General features: G+C 35.3%; 1 protein-coding gene across 1 annotated transcript in view; it reads right to left on the reverse strand.

The window, feature by feature from the left end:
* The window catches only part of LOC126880621 (protein cueball), a 100,091-nt gene that overhangs the window by 16,863 nt on the left and 65,333 nt on the right, over nucleotides 1-17,895 (reverse strand). Inside the window, exons 2-5 of the mRNA XM_050644627.1 lie at nucleotides 14,754-14,980; nucleotides 7,857-8,017; nucleotides 3,558-4,439; nucleotides 327-633 (exon numbers count right to left, since the gene is read on the reverse strand). Coding sequence (XP_050500584.1) covers nucleotides 327-633; nucleotides 3,558-4,439; nucleotides 7,857-8,017; nucleotides 14,754-14,980 — 1,577 coding nt within the window. The remainder of the gene's footprint in view (nucleotides 1-326; nucleotides 634-3,557; nucleotides 4,440-7,856; nucleotides 8,018-14,753; nucleotides 14,981-17,895) is intronic.

Consider the following 17,895-nt stretch of genomic DNA (forward strand, 5'->3'; position numbering starts at 1 on the left):
TGTCTGGTCACGTACGGAGTGATGACGACAGACTGATTAGCAATGTGTTTTGGGAAAGACCAGATGGTAGAAGACCAACAGGACGGCCTAGAAAAAGGTGGAAAGATGCAGTCAGAGAAGACCTGAAGAAGATGGAAGTGAGACCATGGGAAATAGTAGCATAGGATCGGAACTAATGGAAGATAATAGTAAACGCGGCAAAGACTCATGAAGAGTTGTAAAAGCCAAAGATGATTATTATCAATGAAAGTTTTCAATAAATTTTCGCTTGTCCGCACATGTAGTTAAGACTCAAATGTTATACAATATCGTAAAACTTAACTTACCGTTTCACAAATGTTCATGTTGCAACAGTTCTCGATCGTGATCTCGCACTGTTCTGTATTCGGCTGTGGTCGATATGTCAGAGGCGTGACGTTTTTGCTGACGATGATTCGCTTCTGAATTCGAGGACGCTTCTTCTGAACAATGTGGATGTAGATTAACATGCCAATGATAACCACCACACAAACTAAAATGATGACTGTCAAGTACACCACAGGATCCTGAAATTTGGAAAGGATATCTGTTTGGCTTTGTAATGAAGATTGGAGCGGAGAGCTGTGGTTTCGGTCTGAGTAATTATAACTGCACCTAAAAAAAATAATCATTCTTTAGTATTGTCCCGATTTTATCTAAAACTGTATCAGGCAAAATCTGTGAGTTTCAATAAGAAGAATGTTTAACCATAAAAACTCACTTTATTAATAATCACTGATAATTTTACCAGATGGCGGAATAATTTTATGCTGAACTGATTAAGGAAGGGGGAGAACAACTTCATGTATAAATACATCACCTCATATATGAAATATGACAAAGAGAAGAAATGCCGATAGAATATCGGGAAAATGCTGATAGAATAGCGGAATAAAATGGGGCCCAACGTGGGGCTTACCTACAACCTCACTTCAGTCTACAGCCTGAGCTCGGAAGTTTCCTGCAGTTGAATATTGTTCTTAACAGGCCAACTACTACATGATTCAACTTATCTGCCATATAAATGGAGCAAACTTACTCATTGCCCCTCAGGCGACTGAGGAAAAGTTTAGAGCATTTAAGACGTATATAAATGTATACAACGATCATTTGAAGGTAATAATGTGCAAGTCTCTTGCTTTCGAAACCAGAATCGATTGATTACACTGAGGAACAATTTGAAACTTAATTTCTGTTGAGTTAGATTTTTTAGCTGTTTTCTATAGAATTAGGCATGCTGATTTCAAAACTGTTTTTAGTTTTCTTCTATCACGTCACGTTCTTTTTCTATGGGGGTGGGGCGCCTGGTGGGAGTAATGTCGCTCTGATAACTGCAATTTGTCTAGACTTGCCTGTTAAATTCAGTTATGTCTGTTATATTGTGGTGAAACGTTGTGTTTCGGTTAGCAGTATTTAGTATTTTGTTACTGAAGTGTATAGAACTGCTTAGTGTGTTTGAAATGAAACGTTTCCTCATGGTTACCTCTGCTCCTATATGTCGTAAGTTCGAAAACAGCCCCGATTCGTTTTGTTATATATGTGGCAGTTTTACCATTTCCAGTCGAAGGACAAACATTAGTACATTTGTCAGACAAGCATATTTTAAGTGAAACTTGGTGATCAAGATAAAGTATGGGCACCTCATAAAGTGCATTTCCGGGTTTATGGATGTGGACCAAGGGAGAACGTGCTAAACTTCCATTTGGTATACCTATGATTTGGCGTGAGCCCAAAGATCATTCAAGTGATTGTTACTTTTGTATAGTGAAAACATCAGGATATAAACAAGAAAAACAAATGTAAAATAGAGTATCCTAGTTTACTGTCAGCTACACGCCCAGTGCCGTATTCAGCCGAAAACCCCGTGCCAGTTTTCAGTGAATTTCCCTCTTTGGAAGAAGAGGAATACGGATATGGTGCAGTTGACAGCGACTCCAACTATGAAGATTTCGAAATTGAAGATAACTCCGTAAGTAAGGGATTCGAACAACAAGAGCTAAATGATTTGGTGCTAGATTTGGGACTATCCAAAAAAGCTTCAGAGCTTTTAGCATCACGACTCAATGAGAAAAACTTGCTTGAAAATGGAGCCAAGGTATCCTATTTTCGAACACGAGAAAGGGCATTTCTGCACTATTTTCAAAGTGAAGGTGGATTTGTGTTTTGCCATAATGTAAGTGGTTTAATGAAAGAATTGGGAATTTCAAACTATGTATAACGCATCTGACTCGAGACTGTTTATAGATAGCTCAAAGTGGAGCTTGAAATGTGTTCTCCATAATGGAAATTTATTTGGTTCTGTTGCATCATGAAAGCTCGGTACCAAGGTAGATGGGATGCACATTTGATGGCTGACTATTTTTGGAGCATCAAGCGCGAATGTACACAAACTGAACACTCAAGAAAAAGCCATAAACGCAAATTTTTTCTTAATTTGTAAGTAATGTTCATTATTAAACAATTTTATTTGTATGAACTCGATTTAACTTAAATTAAATGATTTGTAAACTGTATTGTAAACTGATTTTTATTTTACGTTCCTTTATATGCATGATTTTTGAGGATATCCTGTAGTTTAAAAAGTTGACGTGATAGAGAAAATCTGAGGTCATTCTCAGATTCAGACGCCAAAAATTAGTGAAAAACAAGTGTCAGATCTAACTCAACAAAAAATGTGTTCCCCAGTGTTATAGACCTAACATTGATGTCTGTTTATAACATTTTACTAGGAAAAACAGTTCGAAGTTTTAAATCCGAACAACTACAGACTTTTACTGGAACCTAGTTCTGGTAATCAACCTAAATCCGTGCTTTCTAAAACTTGAACTAACTCGAACGATGAATTAGTAGAAGACGGGGGAATCTAAAATTGTATTCCACTACCTGTCTATTCATCTAGGCAAAAATCCCAACGAATCTTGGTTCCCTGTACTGAGATAGGAGTAAAAGTAATAGAAAATGAAAGATAGCTTGTATTTCAATTCGTTTCAGAGGTGACCAGCATCCTCGTGTGAACGTTTCACCCTCTTTGGGGATTATCGGAGGGGCTCTATGGGCTACTCTACCTCATGTAGAGGCTCTATACTCTATGGTCTACAAAGACGATGAAACGTACATAAGAGGATGCTGACCGTCTCTGTAACGAATTGAAATATAAGGTCTTTCATTTTAAAATTTCACTGGGGTTAAGTCAGGATGGGTTGCGCTACAATTTTTTTGATCTACTTCCCTTACATTTTCACATTCCAGGAATCTTTTATGAAACCAGTGTTTAGTCTAATGAGTAGACAATTTCATTTACATATGAGACTTTTTTTATAATAAAAGAATTCCGTAAGTAATATTAGGTGACAGTAAAGACCGAAGTATTAATGTAATTTGAGAAATTATATGTACGACATCCAACCACATGATGTTGCTAGAAACGAGAACATTGATTTACATGGTCTGTGAGGGCCAGACAGACCATCCAACAGATCTTCATGAGCGTCAAGATGAGGATGATTTAAGTACTTATTATATTATAAATGGCTAATTACCTGCACATTATTTCAAATTCATCTGGAAATCCGCTGTCTTTTTGGTTATTGCAGTACAAATCACAAATTTCTTCATTGTATTCGCATCTGTTCCCAATGAATCCTTGAAGACAACTACACGTGGGTGTGTTCATGGACGACGTGATAATACATTCTCCTGAATTCAAGCAATACGTATCGCATTTATTCTTTTGACACCTGTCACCAATAAAACCTTTATTGCAATTACATGTTGGTTTCCCAGATGACGATAGGTAGCAATCTCCATTCAAGCAGTAATCGTTGCTGCAAACAGATATCTCGCACAATTTTCCTCTAAAGCCACGTTTGCAATGACACGTGTTGTTTTTTAGGACACCGCTGTTGAAACACTGGAAGACTTCTTCTGTATCATCATATTCCTTACTTTGGTTTGATTGCATTTGGTGTTGTTGATATTCCTTGATGGCGTCTGGAAGTCCTTTACAGTCGTTCATAACAAAATTCGCTACTAAACCCATAGGCGTATCATGAAAAGTCGCAATTTTATCAGGGGTCGTAGACGGATCTGTTTCGGTTTTTAATAGTTTGTATAAAGCATTATTGTTAGTATCAGTCCAATAAACGGCTTCTTCATCTACAGCTAATCCGAAAGGCTGCACTGAGTTTCTTTCCATAAACAGTCTTCTGTCTGTTCCATCAAGACTGATGCTTTCGATCCTGCCAGTTGATGATCCGATTCTACTGTCTGCCCAATATAGTCGTTGATTTTTGTAGTCGATCGCTAAACCTACCGGAGTCCAAATCGTGTCATTAACTAAAATTTGGTGTTCTGTGCTATCTAATTTTCTTCTTTCGATAGTCGGCTTGTTGCGTGAGGGATTTGTTGTATAATAAATGTACCTGAAAAACAAAAATTCAAATAAGAACTTAACAAGCTACATAATTTTGTTCTTAAATTGAATTCCTGGACAAAGAAGTGAGAAATCGAGTACAAAAAGCAAATAGACTAGTAGGATGCATTAATAACACTATAGGGCGAAAACGACATATGAGCACTGAAATGCAGATGAAGTCCAGAATGTATAGCCACAACACCAAGACTACTGGAAACGGCAGAGATGAGAGTACTGAGAAGAATTGCTGGAAATACGTTGAGAGATCGAAAGAGAAGTGAAGACATTAGAAGAAAGTGTAACGTACAGTGTAGAAACGAATGGACACTCAATACAAAAAAATAATGGAATAACCACATAAGCAGAATGGGGAAGGCAAGTGCGGTCAAAATATCAAGAGATAAATTACCAATCGGTAGAAGAAGTATCGGCCGACCGCCAAAAGATGGAGTGACAACCTTCCATAGAGGTATCAATCCACCAATAAACAAGCAGAATTGCTTATAAAGAGGAGGAAGAAGAAAACGCTGGCGTTAATTTGTGGCAATGAGCAGTTCTAATGTTTTGCCAATCAATTATGATATCTTTTTATGAAGTATTGAAGTGTGCTCTGGGACTTCAGACGTACACGTTAAAATCAAATCAAGCTTTGTGTTAAAGTAAATTTAAAGGGTTGTAAATTACTGTGCACACCAGGAGCCAAGGGTGCAGATATAATGTAGTGATGTTGAAAAAGTTGAAACACGCTGAAAGTCCTCCGTTTAAATATTTGAAATTTCGACCCAGTTTACAGTTGTACACTTTCGCTACACCCTGTATATTGAGTCGGAGAAGCGCAGTTTCAAATCGCTTTTCCGCATTGGTGTGAGTTTGTTATTTTGTTCGTTCCCACAACATTACGAATTTTATTTCTTTATCCGTTCCTTGAAATAATACGCATTTAAGAAACGGAATATTTTTCAATAAACCCTTGAATTGTTGTAGTTTACAAGGTAAAAAGATTTTTATGATATTTACAGTTTTGGTTTGTCGGTTATGTGTTCGTCGGTATATCCAAATAGCTAGATGAAGAACCCCTGCTATGCTCTAGACTGTTGCAGTCTAGAAGATGAAAGATTTTTATGACTTTCTCAGACACAAATTTATTGAGGGTTGTATTAGAGCAGGAAGGATTAGTCGATTGCTTTTTCAGCTCTTAAATATTGGTTCTAAAAACTAACTGTAATTGTATGAGTGATTCATCGCATTTCGTGTAAACTCGAGAGATTTTGTTGTTGCGAAGTTTAAGTAATTATAATTGGTTGAGGGTAAAACCATCATGGCGTTCGAGGGATGTCTTGAGAGTTTTTCTGACCATTTTATTGGTAGAGAAATATCTGGTATGATTCCTATTGGCCTAAGTAGGAAGTCACCTTTTTTTGGGAGAGGAACCCAAGTTTTAGAAGGATCGAGTTAGCGGTCCTAGAAAGCAGTTCCGTATAAGCTATCATCATGTTCAGTTGAGTTCCACCAGGGCCACCATCGAGTTAAGTTGAGTTTTGGTTCCCTTAGGGCCATCGTCATGGAGTTGAGTTCCATTAAGTGTTTCGGAATGTAGTTTTCCAGTTTCCCAGCCGGCTAAGTTAATTCCAGCCCGGTGAATGTGATGGTGTATCGTGAACTCCGGCGATTTTCCCGCTGTTTCTAAGCAAATCGTCGTTATCATTTTATACCAATTTTGGTATCCACTAATTTCATTTAAGCAGTCAGAATAAGAAGTAGGAGAGAAGAGTTTCAATTTTCTCATTGCTATGTTTAACAGTGCAGTTAAAACATGTAGTATGCTCACATACTTTATTTTGGTCAAAGTTTAACGAACTTTTAAACTATTTATGTTCGAGTCTTAACTAAATAATTTTGTTCAAGTAAAAGTAAATTTGATCCAGTTTAACGAACTTTTAAACTATTTATCTTCAAGTGAAAGCTGAATTTTTCTATAATAATGTTTGTTTATAAACAATGTACTGTTTGCTGTAATTAACGACAGTGAAGTAAGTGTTTCGCGAGTGCAATAGCGCCTTGGACTTTCGAATCAAGCTACGAGGAAGAAGCCAGGACACTAATTGTTAAGGTATAATTTTTATATTTGTAAAACTGTTCGTTTCATCTTTGATTAATTGGTAATCTGGTCTCTAATTATAACAGAGAGATCAGAGATTAATTTTTTTGTTTTTAATAAATAATGTTTGATTTTCAACATATAATTTATTTTCTTCCCTTCTCTCTTGAATCGTAAGAACGATAAAACATTGACTAAGTATATAATTTTGAGTGTAAAGTAAAGGAGGTAAGTTACATTATAACATTTTGTATATTATGTATATCATTTTATTTGACTATGTTTCTTTGTTTTATTTTAATTTATCTTTCTTTGTTTTATTTCTATTTTTTTGTATAAAGTTTGGTTTCCCTTAGGTAACCAATGGCGCCCAATATTTTATTTTTTTGTATTTTTCTTTATTTTTTATTTCACATCCTTATTTCGATTTTTCTATCTTTCTAATTTTTCTAAGCTAATAAGAATATATCATAACATCTATTAAAGAATCCACTCCCTAAAATCTCTGAGACAGTAGCAACCGAGGTACTTAATAAATTATGTAGCACGAATTTTGTCCAATTCTTAATTAGTCATGTTTCATAAAACAACAGGGGCTATCTTTTGTCTTACATTAAAATGGCCCCATATGACTTCCATTCTTTGTCGTGTTTCATAAAATGGCTTCCATGCGTGGGGCTGTTTCATAAAATTAATCGTGCCACAAAGTAACTATTCGTTACAAAGTACTCGTTACTTACGAATACCGAAAGTAACGATTACTATACAGAGAGGCAAATCGTTACTTTGATTACTCTGATTACTTCGTTACTTCGTACCAATCGTATCAGAGCGAGTAACGACTATTGTATCTACTTCGATTACTTTGATTACTCTGATTACTTCGTACTTCGTGAAGGTCGTTATTATATCGGAATCCCTACACACAATACCTACCTACTGAGAAATACGATTCTCGATATCATTACCAGTACTCAAATACAAAAGTAATCATAGTAATCAAATCATTTTTATCCCTTAAACAGATCGGTGAAGGTCGTTGTTATATCGGAATACCTATACAAAATACCTACCTACTGAGAAATACGATTCTCGACATGATTACCGGTACTCAAATACAAAAGTAATCATAGTAATCAAAGTAACGAATACTGTAAATGATTACTTTATACAAAAGTACGATTTGTAACGAATACTCGAAAGTAACCATAAACAACATCACTAATATAATGCCAAGTTGCCAAGGGTGAAGGGTGAAGATATAATGGATAGGGAAGGGTGAAGATAAAAACTAAATATGATGAAAATTAACATCTAACAACTTACCGATTGCAAACATCAATGGCAATAGCATGGGGGGCTGTATCTGTAAAAGTAATAAAATCTTCAGGAATGTGCTCGGAGCTGTTCAATCTCACATAGCCTATTGTATTCTCGAGAGCTTTTGTCCAATATAAAACATCTTCTACAGGATCAATTGCGAGCCCCTAAAAAGTAAAGAGTTCTATTCAATGTATTCATTAATACTGGTCTTATAAAATTTCATGAAACTCAGAAACGATGATGACGTCAATCTCAGAACGAAACTATGAAATCCAAAATTAATGAAAATATTCAGATGAGCAACAATTACGGCTCTGTAAGAGCAGTAAAATGAAGCTCGAAAAATGTGTCTCGAAAAAGTATAGTGGACAGCCAGACAGCGCTGTAAATAACGCTCGTCTGGCAGTAGGGTAAGAAGAAGAAGTATAATCATGGCAATTGAAATATAAATACAAGGTAATCCTCTCAGTCCCCTGCAGACTTTTGATAGTCAGAGGGTGAACAGAGGTGGAATATTTATGTATTCGGAAATAACAATTTCCATAGACAGATTGAAATCTGCGTTCGAGCTTTACGAAAATATCCATTACGAGCCAGGAAAAATGACAGTGTCCAGCAAAACGAACACAGACAATGATAACAGCAGACCGAAAAGAAAAGCAAGATTTACTGGAAGTTATCAAGCAAGTGTCGGTTAAAACATTTTTTCAGTGAAATCAGTGATTTTTTTCCTCGTATAAACATTGCGTTGTGTTTTCTGTTATTTTAAATTTTCATTATATGTATATAATAATATGTATTATCGATCGTCTTATTCTCTCGAACGGGGGTGTGTGGCGACACGCTTTAATTACTATTTTTGCTAATTTTATTTTTTTAATAACTTTTCTCAAAACGGTCATATAAATTCACATCTAATATACAAACCAGATGCTAAGAAGTTTTACGAACCATAATATGTTTCTGGTGTGTTCAGTTTAACAAACTGAATTCCCCATAAATTAATTACCTTATCAGACTTTATGTCAACTTCTTAAAATACAGAAAGGTTCTCAACTTTTAAAACGCCAGATGTAGTAATTTATTGCCTTTTCTAGCCATATTGTAGAAACACAAACATATTAGCGTTTGTTGTTTTTTTTTAGCCACAGTGAGTCGATACACAACCACGGGTCGATTTACAACCTCCGTCGGCAGTCACACCCCAGCGGGCGTCGATATAGACGTGGTACGTCAACAACACAACCTTTCGAGATATAAGCAAAACACGTTTTTTATCGACACAAATAAATATATTATTGTTCATTGTTTACACTTATTTTTAATTGATTCCGTAACCTATGTACCATCGGAACAGTTATTTATAGTAGTTGTCTCAATGTAGCAAGCCTTCTCTCCATTTATTGGCGCATCCATTCGTTGGCACACTCTGGTTATCTAGTAATGTGAGCTTATAATAAAATACGTAATGGTTATAAACAAATAAAGGATATGATTATTAAACAAACAAAAGATGACGACCTATTCCTTAAAAAATGCAACATTTGCATTTTGTGAATAAATTTTCCTCTAACCTTCCCTTTTTGAGAAACGTAACTGTAGTTTTTACAATAAAAATTAAATTAGAAGACACTCCGGAATTAAATAAAACATAAGCAGTGACTATTTAATTCATTTAAAAAAATTTCACGAGGAAAAAATTCCTGTAGTTGGCTGTATACGATTTATTACAAAAAACCATAAAATCCTTTATAAAAGGTGTATTTGTTAAAATCCTTATACAGGGCTACATCAAGAACATAACATGGTTTTTTATTTAATTCATTGCCAACGTGAACCTTAACGATACATAATTAATAACAAAAAGTTGTCAATGTATGTAAATTTTTATTTTGATTTAAATACACAAATAAAATCCTTAGTTTTAATTCCTCGCATTTCTAGAACAACACTACTTCTAGAAGGTTAAGTTTTAGGTTTAAAAACAAATTATTTGTCTATTGTATGTAGATAAACTATATAAAAAAGGATAATCAACTGTTAATACGTTAAAGTTTTTTGGTCACAACTTGTAACATAAACAAACAAATTTGTGTTCGGTATTTCCGATTTAAATTTTGTATTTCGGTCATTTTTGGGTTTTCCATTTCCATTAATTCTGATTTTAATTAAAATTGAAATAAAGAAAAGGTAGGAAAAAACGACGAAATATTTACAAAAAGAACCTCAACAAAAAAGATGATTTAAGTGTCCTCTAGAAAAAAGATAGAAATAAAAAGAAAATTAATATTAATCATACCTAATATAATATGTGTTTCACTAATTTTGAAGACATAAAATATGATCGCTTATCTCTGATTAACTTCCACGTAGTAAGAGAGTTTAAATATGTATCATGTATCTGGTGGCGGTAATTCCAGATAACTGCACATAGAAAAAGAGCTCTAAGCAAGAATAGTTGCGGGGAATAGGGCATGATACTCCCTACCATCAATATTAAGCTCTAAGCTAAAAAGACAATCTAAATTAAAACTGTCATTATCATCATGCAATCTCTTCTGTCCACTGCTGGACATAGGTCTCTCCCATTCTTCGCCACTCTTCACGGTTCTGTGCTTCTTGTTGCCATTTCTTGGATATTCGGTTAATGTCGTCCATCCAGCGTGTTGGTGGTCGTCCTCTGATGCGTTTGTCTTCTCTTGGGCGCCAGTCAATTAGACAAAATTAGTTTTCTGGTCCATCTTGAGTCTTTCAGTCGCGCTATGTGACCTGCCCGACTCCATTTCAGCTTGGCTATACGTTCAACATCAGTGATACCTGTTCATTTCCTTAAGTATTGGTTCCTTATTTTGTCTTTTTTTGTAACGCCGAGAATCGATCTTTCCATACGCCTTTGTGCCACTCGCATTTTTAGTGCGAGCGTGAGAGTTTCTGCTCCGTATGTCATAATAGGAAGAACGCATTGGTCAAATGTCTTCCGTTTCATAGCCTTCGAGATGTTGCTCTTAAAGATGTCTCTTAGTGAACCATACGCCGCCCAAGCAAGTGTTATTCGTCGTTGAAATTCGCAAGTCTGATTGTCCTTGCCAATTCTGATTTCATGACCGAGATATAAATATGTACTTTTCTGTCAATTCTACCACTTGATTTTGGATGGTAAGGTGTTCACTGGGAACTAAATATGTCATAAATTTGGTCTTACTGATGTTCAGTTTTAGACATATTGTTGAAGATACGTTTGCTAATATTCTAGTAGCATTTGTTGTGCTTCACCCAGATCTTCGGTAATAAGTACTATATCGTCGGCAAAACGCAGATGATTGAATTAAAACTGTACCATGTCAATTATTATTCGACCACTTGTTACATTTACATATGGAAATGAAACATGGACTCTACATCGGCGGGAAATAAATAAGCTGCTGTTGTTTGAAAGGAAGGTTCTCAGAATGATATTTGGCCCTCAAAGAAATGAATTGACAGAAGAGTGGAGAAGACGCCACAATGCTGAATTGGTGACTGTATGGTACTGAAAACATCGTCAGATATATAAAAACTAACCGGATAAGATGGGCAAATCATGTGGGAACATCAGAGGAAGACAGAGTGTTAAAGACAGTAGTTTTTGAGAGACCAGACGGTAGATCAGTAGGCCGTCCCAAAAAAAGATGGAAGGATGATGTTCAAGCCGATTTATCTAGGATTGGGGTACATACAACAATGGAAATAGAAGCTTAAGATCACAGAAGATGGAGAGACAGCTACAGTGGATGCGGCGAAGACTCATCCCGAGTTTTAAAGCCAATCAAGAAGAAGATTGCTCGCTTACAGAACTTTAAAATTATTTCATCAGGCATAAAAATTATTAAATGAGTGAAAAATAATTTCGACCACGAATCAAGTAATCTGTTAACCGAGGTACACAGTACCAAGCTGCGCCGCTAGGAGAACACTCCAATTATGCGTCGCAGATTACTTATGAAACGTGGTCACTTTGTACTTTAATACAGAATAGGGTATGACAAGAAAGAAAGTATAAGTAAGTTCATATAAGTAATCTGCGACGCATTATTGGACTGTTCTCCTAGCGGCGCCGCTTGGTGCTGTGTACCTCGGTTAACAGATTACTTGATTCGTGGTCGAAATTATTTTTCACTCATTTCATCGTTCCCCGTTAGAGGACAGTCTGACCATACTCCGGTGCAAATATTTTAATATTTGCACCATCTTCTTCGTTTAGTTATGGCCCAATTCAGTCTTCTTGCAAAGCCTCTTTGACAAGGAATAGATTCCGAAACATCAGGTGTCAGAGGATGGCAAGAGACTCAAATTGAATCAAAACGAAACGATTATTTTCTTTCTCATAAAAATTATTTCCGAACTGGAAAACACATTGGTTATAAACCTTTCGCTTGAGACACATGGGAATTGAACTTTTGACAATATGGCTTAGTTTGCAAAATACTGTCCTTCTTCTTCTTAAGGTGCCGAGACCGCTTGTCGATCGTTGGCTCTCATGTTGCCCAGCATATTAACAATCATTGTCTTATTTACAGCCGCACGAAATAGTTCAGTGCTAGTTTTCCCAAACCATTGGCGTAGGTTTTTAAGCCAAGAAGTTGTACGGCCCACGTCCGGCCTATTCGCCTCTGTATTTGATGTGTTTGATTGTCTCTGCTTATTTTGATCTCGTGTCCCAGATATTTGTAAGTGTCTGTTTGTTGTATGGTATTATTGTCAACAGTTATATTTCCACTCATTACGAGATTTGTCATAAGTTTAGTTTTCTCAAAGTTTATTTTCAATTCTGCTTTCTCAAGTAGAGTTTTAAGCGAATGTATCGTAGAAACTGTATCTTGTAACTTGTCTGCGATTAATACAACATCATCTGCAAACCTCAGATGATTAAATCTGCCTTTGTCTATATTGATGCCCATATTTATGTTGCCATTGAATGTTCTGAAATATTGACTCTGCCGTGAACAATTTTGGTGAAATATTATCTCCTTTTCTTACTCGTCGACCTAAGCTGAACTTTTCTGTGTCTTCGTTTAGTCGTATAGTTGATGTAGCATTCTCATAGATGTTTTTGAGTAGTGACGTGTATCTGGAATCCGTTCGGCTTCGCTTTAGGGCTTCCAGTACTGTTTCAAACTCTACAGCAAGGGTCACCAACTAGTTTCCCTGAGGGCCCGTTTCGAAAACCTATGACAATTCCGGGGTCCGGATTTATGCTGCCTGTGTCTGACTGTTCTGATTCGGTTTCTTTGTGGATTCTTGTTAAAAAATATCCGCTATAAACAAATCAGAAGGGTGCCGGGCGAAATTTTTGGGCAGAAATTGTTTAATATATTTTTTTAACCAATTCAAAACATCACCTTTTTTGCCCGCGAAAATAGGTTTGTTCGTAATACGATCCAATCGATCAGCAACCGTTGCCAACCATCAGACGTATGCGCAGTTAACAGTTAGCGCTGCGCAGTTAACAGTTCGAGTTCGTAGACTACGAACGCGCTTGCGTCTGACGGTTGGCAACGGTTGCTGATCGTTCTACGAACAAACCTAATATGTTTTTAGCATTTTTGGGTCATCTATCTTAAATAAAAAAGATCTGTCATTTTATTAAAACTTATGAGTTTTCAAGCTTCGCAAATGCCTATTTTCGCATTTTTCAGATTTTAAATCGCTTATAACTCGAAAACTATCAACTTTTCAGAAATATGACAAGGGACCTTTATTGTTTATAATTACCCAAGAAACCTAAAAATACATATTTCGAGGCAAAAAAGTAATTTTTAATTTGCTTAAAAAATTGTTTTACCCGGCACCCTTCTGATTTGTTTAAAGAGGACATTTTTGAACAGTAATCCGCAAAGAAATCGAGCCAAAAACATTTTTCATACGAAAGTGGCCTCACACATGGACTAATATGGAAAGAAAAACTAATAATATCTAATTGTTTTTTGGTTATTGTATACTTTTCTGTAAGTTTTCCTGGTACAATAAATAAAATATAAATTCATTGTGTATTGTTTTGATGTTATTATCAGTATATTTTGAAAACAGCAGTACATATTGTCAATTGTTACTGAGAATATTTTAAAAATTAGCAATTTATATTTTGAATGCTAATAAAGTTTTTAGACATCTTCAATTTTGTAGAAAGGAAACTGAGGAATTTAAAATAAATAATCATAGTACAAAATGCTAATTAACATGTTATATTTTCTACATTAGTTTCAATGCCAGGTGTTTGTTGCAAACTTATTAAATCTGAAAATATTTTTATTAGGTAAATGCACATCTGAAAAGTACTCCTACTTAACATATAGTAGAGAGGAAATGAATATAAAAAATGCACATGACAATTTTATATTACAGCTTACTTAATTTCAAAATTAATGATTAGTAAGTTTAACAATAAGGGGGAAAACTCTTTACAAAATTAAATTATAAGAGAGAAAAATGTCATTTTTTTATGTACAACCTGTCTGAAGTTTGGAGTGAGTTTAGTGCAACTGATTCTCAGTAGGGAGTTGAGATATTCATCTGTTAAGTGAGATCTCTACCGATTTTTAATAAAGTTCATTCTTGATAAAGCGGCTTCGCACACATAAGTTGAGCCAAACATAGTACATAATTTCATAGCCAAACATTTTCAAAATTGCCAAACACTAGCTGTATTCTGAATTTATTGACGGTCCGCACAAAACTAGCTCACGGTCCGGATGCGGACCGCGTTCCGCTAATTGGTGACCCTGCTCTACAGAATCAAAAGCTTTGTCGAAATCGACAAATGCAAGAACCAGTGGTATGTTGACACGCAGATAATCATTTGATAATAGTTGGCGAAAAGAACATCATAGAAAAGAACATCATTCTAAGCAAAAATTAACTCACCTGTACGTCACCGGGAGGACTTGTTATTATTGGTTCGGTAGCAGTCTCTTTGGATAGGCGGACAGTAAAAATTGTGTCGTTGTTTCTGTCAGTGTCGCTGACAACGAACTGATCCCTGATACCATCGTACGTAATTGCCCTTAACGCAGAAAACGGTTTTCTAGATTCTAAAACGGATCCAGTTGAAGATAGTAATTGTATTTCGTTACGTACAACTACTGCCAAATCTAAAAAGAAAACACAAAAATTAAGATCAAAATTACCCTTTTTAAAATCTAGGTATACGTAGGTATATAAAAAAACATCAAAAAATAGTATGTCGAAGTGTGTAAAAAGTATTTATTTCTTTAGCTAAGCGCTTTCGACAAAATTGTCATCATCGGAGCTAATGCTACAATCAAAAAGGAATCTTATAAGAACAGGATGTCTAAATACAAAAAATGTTTAACTTACTGTGCTTACATCAATAAAAAAATAAAAAAAGTACCACTACTTAAGCAGTACCACTACTTAAGTAGAGGTAAAGTACTTTTCTATTTTCTATTGACGTACCTAAGTTAAACATTTTTGTACTTGCGACATCTTTTTCCATATAATTTTTCCGACAGAAAAGAAAAGGTCAGTCAAATAATCCTGGAAATATCAGTGGAGGATCTATGGAGAGGGAAAATGGGAATATTCCCCCCTAACAAGGTCCAAAATTAAAGAAAAAATTATTGAAAACTATATTAGCTGAGATGAAACTTTAACCACAAAGAGACAAATTTAACCCAATAAAACCGCTAGTTTGGAAAATTAAGGGGACTTAATGCATATAAGTTATTATTTATGTCTTTTATGCAGTTTGGGTTTATTTTCTTGTTTTTTGGTTGGTGTTTCACTGTAAGTTCCCCTCCCAAGGCAAAATTCCCCTCCCAAATGTCTAGAAAAGTTTTTCATTTACGTTTTTATTCCCAAAAAATATGTGCTGCATACGCGTGTTACTGGTTGCATAGAATCAGGGTCGTGAAACAGTGAATTCTATACCTACATCACGTTTTTTTATTGATGACTAGGAATAATCAAAAAGATCAAAGATATCTATCAGGAAAATACAATAGGGCTTTTCATTCACAGTCATTTGTTTCGAGCTTCTGTCAAATGTCGTATAATCCGTGTATATTAATATTAGGTTTGTTCTAGCATCCGTTTCAAACGGTTTGAAACCATCAGCGAATAGTGGACCAGCGCGAGTAGAGGGGATAGTACTGGTGACTGTATTATGTTCTCTCACTGACCAACTGTTTGCTGACGGTTTCTAACTTGGTTGAATGTTTGCTAGAACAAACCTATTATATACACAGATTATACAATAAATGACAGAAGCTCGAAACAAATGACAATCGATGAAAAGCCCTATAGAAGTAAAATTATACTTAAGAAGAACTAAGTAATCCAATTTAAGCTGGCAATGGAGTAAGACCTGAGTTCCCTGAGTCATCTATTCTTCAAACGGATTATGGATGAAATAATAAAAAAAGTAAGAACTATAAACGGATACCAAATGGTATAAACAACTTAAAATAATCTGGTATACAGACGACGCAATATTAATCTTTTAAAGCGAAGATGATTAACAATGTATGTTGCACCAATGTAACATAACCGCCGGAAAATGTAACATGTTAATTTCCGCACAAAAGAAAAAATGCATGGTTATAACAGCAATTATAACAGCAAATCTATTAAGATTTAAATTAGATCTCAAAGGTCAGATGATAGAACAAGTGATGGAGTTTAAATAGCTAAGCATCACACTATCTAGCTACGGAAAGTTCGAAACAGAAGTGGAAAAAAGTGAATAGAGTAAACAGAGCGGTAGGTTGCCTGAATGAAACAATAATATTATGTAGAAATAAAAATATCGGGAAATAAATGAAAGATAAAATTTACAAATCAGTCATCAGACTAATAATGAGATTGGACCAAAAGGAATGCTAGAAACAGCAGAGATGAAATTCTTTAGTAAAATAGATGGTAACAGTGGCGGCTTGTCAGGGTCGGAAGGGTCGGCAGTGCCGACCGACACATTTATGGACACATTATAGATTTTTTTAAATATTTAATTTAATCAGAGTTTGATGATATTCGTTTCTGTGAAATAAAAAAATATCTGAGATAATACAGACTAAATTTTATTCATTGTTTTTAAAAGAATTCGATCGATCCCATACGTTAAGTGATCCCTGTGCGCTGTGCGTAAGAGACTTTTCAAAAATGATCCTATAGCCATGCACCCGATTGCGATTGTGTGTTTTCGGCAAGCCGTCCCCAGATTGAAGATTTGCTTGGAATAAGAAGCTATGGAATATTAGCCGATAGGCAACCAATTATACATTTCCCGTATCTATTTGAATGGCAAGTACGGCAGAAACCAATCTGCCGAGCGGTGATCTGCAAACGGTAGCAAGGTACGTACCTAGCCACGTACCTAAATAGGTAAGTAGGCAGTTTTACGTAGTTTAATGATTGATATTGTAATTTTTTTAAGTTGTTAGGAATTACCATTTAGGTGACAGGATGAATCGGAGGATTCGTTACATCAAGTTAATTTATAGAGAACAAATAAAATTTACGTTCTTTCCGATGAGGCTCCAATAAGAGCCGAAAATCGCGATTCAAGGGACTGGACTGCGCTCCGTATTCTAATTGAAAAGTAAGATTGTTTTGCCTTCGCATTGCAACTGAATTAAAAATAAAATTTTTATTTTATTTTTACAAATAAAATTGTTTAACAAATTTTCTAATTTACTTTCTGACTCTAAGACATTTAGCGGCGTACCTAAAACAGCACAGAATGAAAGAATCAATTAGTAGTTACATTTTGATGCTTTTCGGGTAGAAGAAACTACTGATAGAGGTAATATTTCATTCACAATATCAATAATTGGTCTTCGATACGCGTTACGTCTAATATTTATGAGAGGTTTTTAGGTTTTCAGACGTGAGTAGAAGCCATAAGACAGAATATATTTTTGGTGTTTTAAAGGACATATTAAAATTTTTTGATATCAAAAATAAATTGGTAAGGCAAATTTATGACGGCGCTGCCTTGATGTCCGGTGAATTGTATGGTCTCCAGGCAAAAGTTAAAACTATTGCA

Source organism: Diabrotica virgifera, chromosome 2 (genome assembly GCF_917563875.1).
Source record: "Diabrotica virgifera virgifera chromosome 2, PGI_DIABVI_V3a".
NCBI classification, from domain to species: domain Eukaryota; kingdom Metazoa; phylum Arthropoda; class Insecta; order Coleoptera; family Chrysomelidae; genus Diabrotica; species Diabrotica virgifera.